This window comes from Rhincodon typus, chromosome 1 (genome assembly GCF_021869965.1).
Source record: "Rhincodon typus isolate 14 chromosome 1, sRhiTyp1.1, whole genome shotgun sequence".
Lineage (NCBI taxonomy): Eukaryota > Metazoa > Chordata > Chondrichthyes > Orectolobiformes > Rhincodontidae > Rhincodon > Rhincodon typus.
The window spans coordinates 116,300,429-116,302,784 of NC_063332.1; the positions used below are offsets into that span (position 1 = coordinate 116,300,429).

The following is a 2,356-nucleotide window of genomic DNA, read 5'->3' on the forward strand; positions in this document are numbered from 1 at the left end:
ACAGTGTGGAAACAGGCCTTTTGGCCCAACAAATCCACAGCGACCCTCAGAGCATCCCACTCAGACCCATCCCCCTATAATGCACCTAATCTACACATCCCTGAACACTATAGGCAATTTAGCATGGCCAAGCCACCCTAACCTGCACATCTTTGGACTGTGGGAGGAAACCGGAGCACCCGGAAGGTGTGAAAGTGTATGGTGAAGTGAAACCCGCTGCAGTTCCCCATGTCACCCTGCATTGCTGTATCCCACTGTGCCTGGCTTCTTCTCCAAACAAGTAATCGCTTTCTTATTTATGTTCCCCACAGGTAGGCAACTATAACCTTTGGATAGACATCAGTTATTAATATGAACACCCAGTTTGATACTAAATTGACATTTTTATTGGAGGAGGCCACATGATGACTGATCCTGATTAGTTTTACTTATAGAGATTAAATTTTACAGAAATACATCCACTGACAACTACTAAAAGTTGCTTCCACTTATTTTCTTCAACTACAAAGTACTGAAGGTACTGTGTTTGCTCATCATTTTCTCGCCCATTGATTTAATCTCAGAACTAATCTGTCCAATCTTTGGGATCAGTGCTCAGTAGGTGAAGATCGAGGTTACTCTGTTACCTTGGCAGACGCTAAAAGAGTATTTGTTTTGACAGGGTATTACTTAAAGTAGCAGGGAAAATGATATAAATGCATTGCAGGATTAAAATACGAATTGAATTCTATCGCCAATTAATGAACAGGAAGTAAAAAGCTAAAAGAGTTACACTTGCGCCTTAAACAAGTGATTTTATTTGTGTTATGAAGTGATCTTACTTGTGCTGTGAAGTGGTTTTATTAGTGTTATGAAGTGATTTTATTTGTGTTATGAAATAGTGTTATTTCAGTTGGTAGTATATTGAATCCAGTCGGCGTGCACAAAGAACTTAAGGCCTCGTAACGACTGCACTGTACCTTCTGCTGACCCTAACCGAGTCAGAAGTCATACCCCACCCAGGTTATAGTCCATCCAACAGGGTTTGCTTGAAATCACAAGCTTTCGGAAGTCCCTGAGTCAAAATTCCAGAATCCACCCGCCCCCCCCAGCTCTCGCACTATTTAAAAGAAGCACACACTACAATTCTGTAACTCGTTGAACGAGAAGGCGGCGTGGCGGAATAGCTGGTGGACCGATGATGTGATCTGAGCGGGGACTGGAGCAGGCTCGGCCAGCTCACCCCTTGCCTAAACTATTAAAGAGAGCTGGACCTCTCCTGGGGCGTTTGCCACAAAGCAAGGCGGTGCTGCAGTGGCTGGGAGCCGGTGCCCCGAACATCGCCCCCCCCCCCCTCCCCTCAGGAGGCAGCCGACCCTGATGAATGAAAGGCGGTGAGGGAGGTGGGCGGAGGGCGGCCAATGCCGAGGATCGGTTCGACCGATAGGGTGAGGCGAGCGGCCCCAGCACCGAGTGCAGCAGCAGCGGCATCACCGTGCACTGGAGCCCAGCATGGTGAAGGGAAACCCGCTACTATCCCCCACGCTGTGTCCCACTGTGCCCGGCTTCTCCTCCACACTATCCGCTTCCTTATTGCTGTTCCCCAAAACCCAGCAACATTCCCGCCTATGTCAGTCACGCTGCTAAAGTGCTCCAGAGTCTGACCTTTGGGGGGGGTGGGGAAATAATAAAAAAAAAATCACTAAACATCGCCGTCACCGTCATGATCGGTGCCCTGGCTGGGTTCTCAGTGGCGAGTTTACTGACCTTCGGTTACTTGTCCTGGGACTGGCTCGAACCTGAACTGCGAGCCCCCGGTGTGCAGGATCCCGGCAGCCAGAGCGCCTCCAGACCGCACATCATCTTCATCCTCGCCGACGACCAAGGCTTCCACGATGTGGGCTATCACGGCTCGGAAATCCACACCCCGACCCTGGACAGACTTGCTGCACAAGGGGTTAAGTTGGAGAACTACTACATCCAGCCCATCTGCACCCCGTCCAGAAGCCAACTCATGACAGGCCGGTTAAGTATTGAACACGTTCTGTTTTTGCAGATTCCTGACTCCTACTGTCCGCTTAGTTTATCAGTTCACTCCTCGCTGGCAAGGATTGCAAGGCAGTCAGCAGTTAGGTGTGCGAGATGGTACCTGCAGATAATGCAAATAAAAGCTGCAGGTGAAGTTATAAAACCTGCCGGAATCCTACTAATGTGCTGAAATGTATATTTTCTTCTGGATTACAAGTTAAAAAGAATCCACAATGTGTGGTAATAGGTAAAAGCATGGCTGTTTTAAAAAGATGTCCTGTTTCCGAGGTAACAAGGTGTAGAGCTGGATGAACACAGCAGGCCAAGCAGCATCTGTTGCTTGGCCTGC

The 2,356-nt window shown here is 48.6% G+C and overlaps 1 protein-coding gene across 1 annotated transcript in view; it reads left to right on the forward strand.

Moving 5' to 3' along the window:
• Positions 1-1,148: 1,148 nt before the first annotated feature.
• The window catches only part of LOC109935393 (arylsulfatase J-like), an 18,466-nt gene continuing 17,258 nt past the window's right edge, over positions 1,149-2,356 (forward strand). The window contains exon 1 of the mRNA XM_020534028.2: positions 1,149-2,004. Within this exon, the coding sequence (XP_020389617.1) occupies positions 1,703-2,004 (302 nt within the window). The 5' untranslated portion in view covers positions 1,149-1,702. The remainder of the gene's footprint in view (positions 2,005-2,356) is intronic.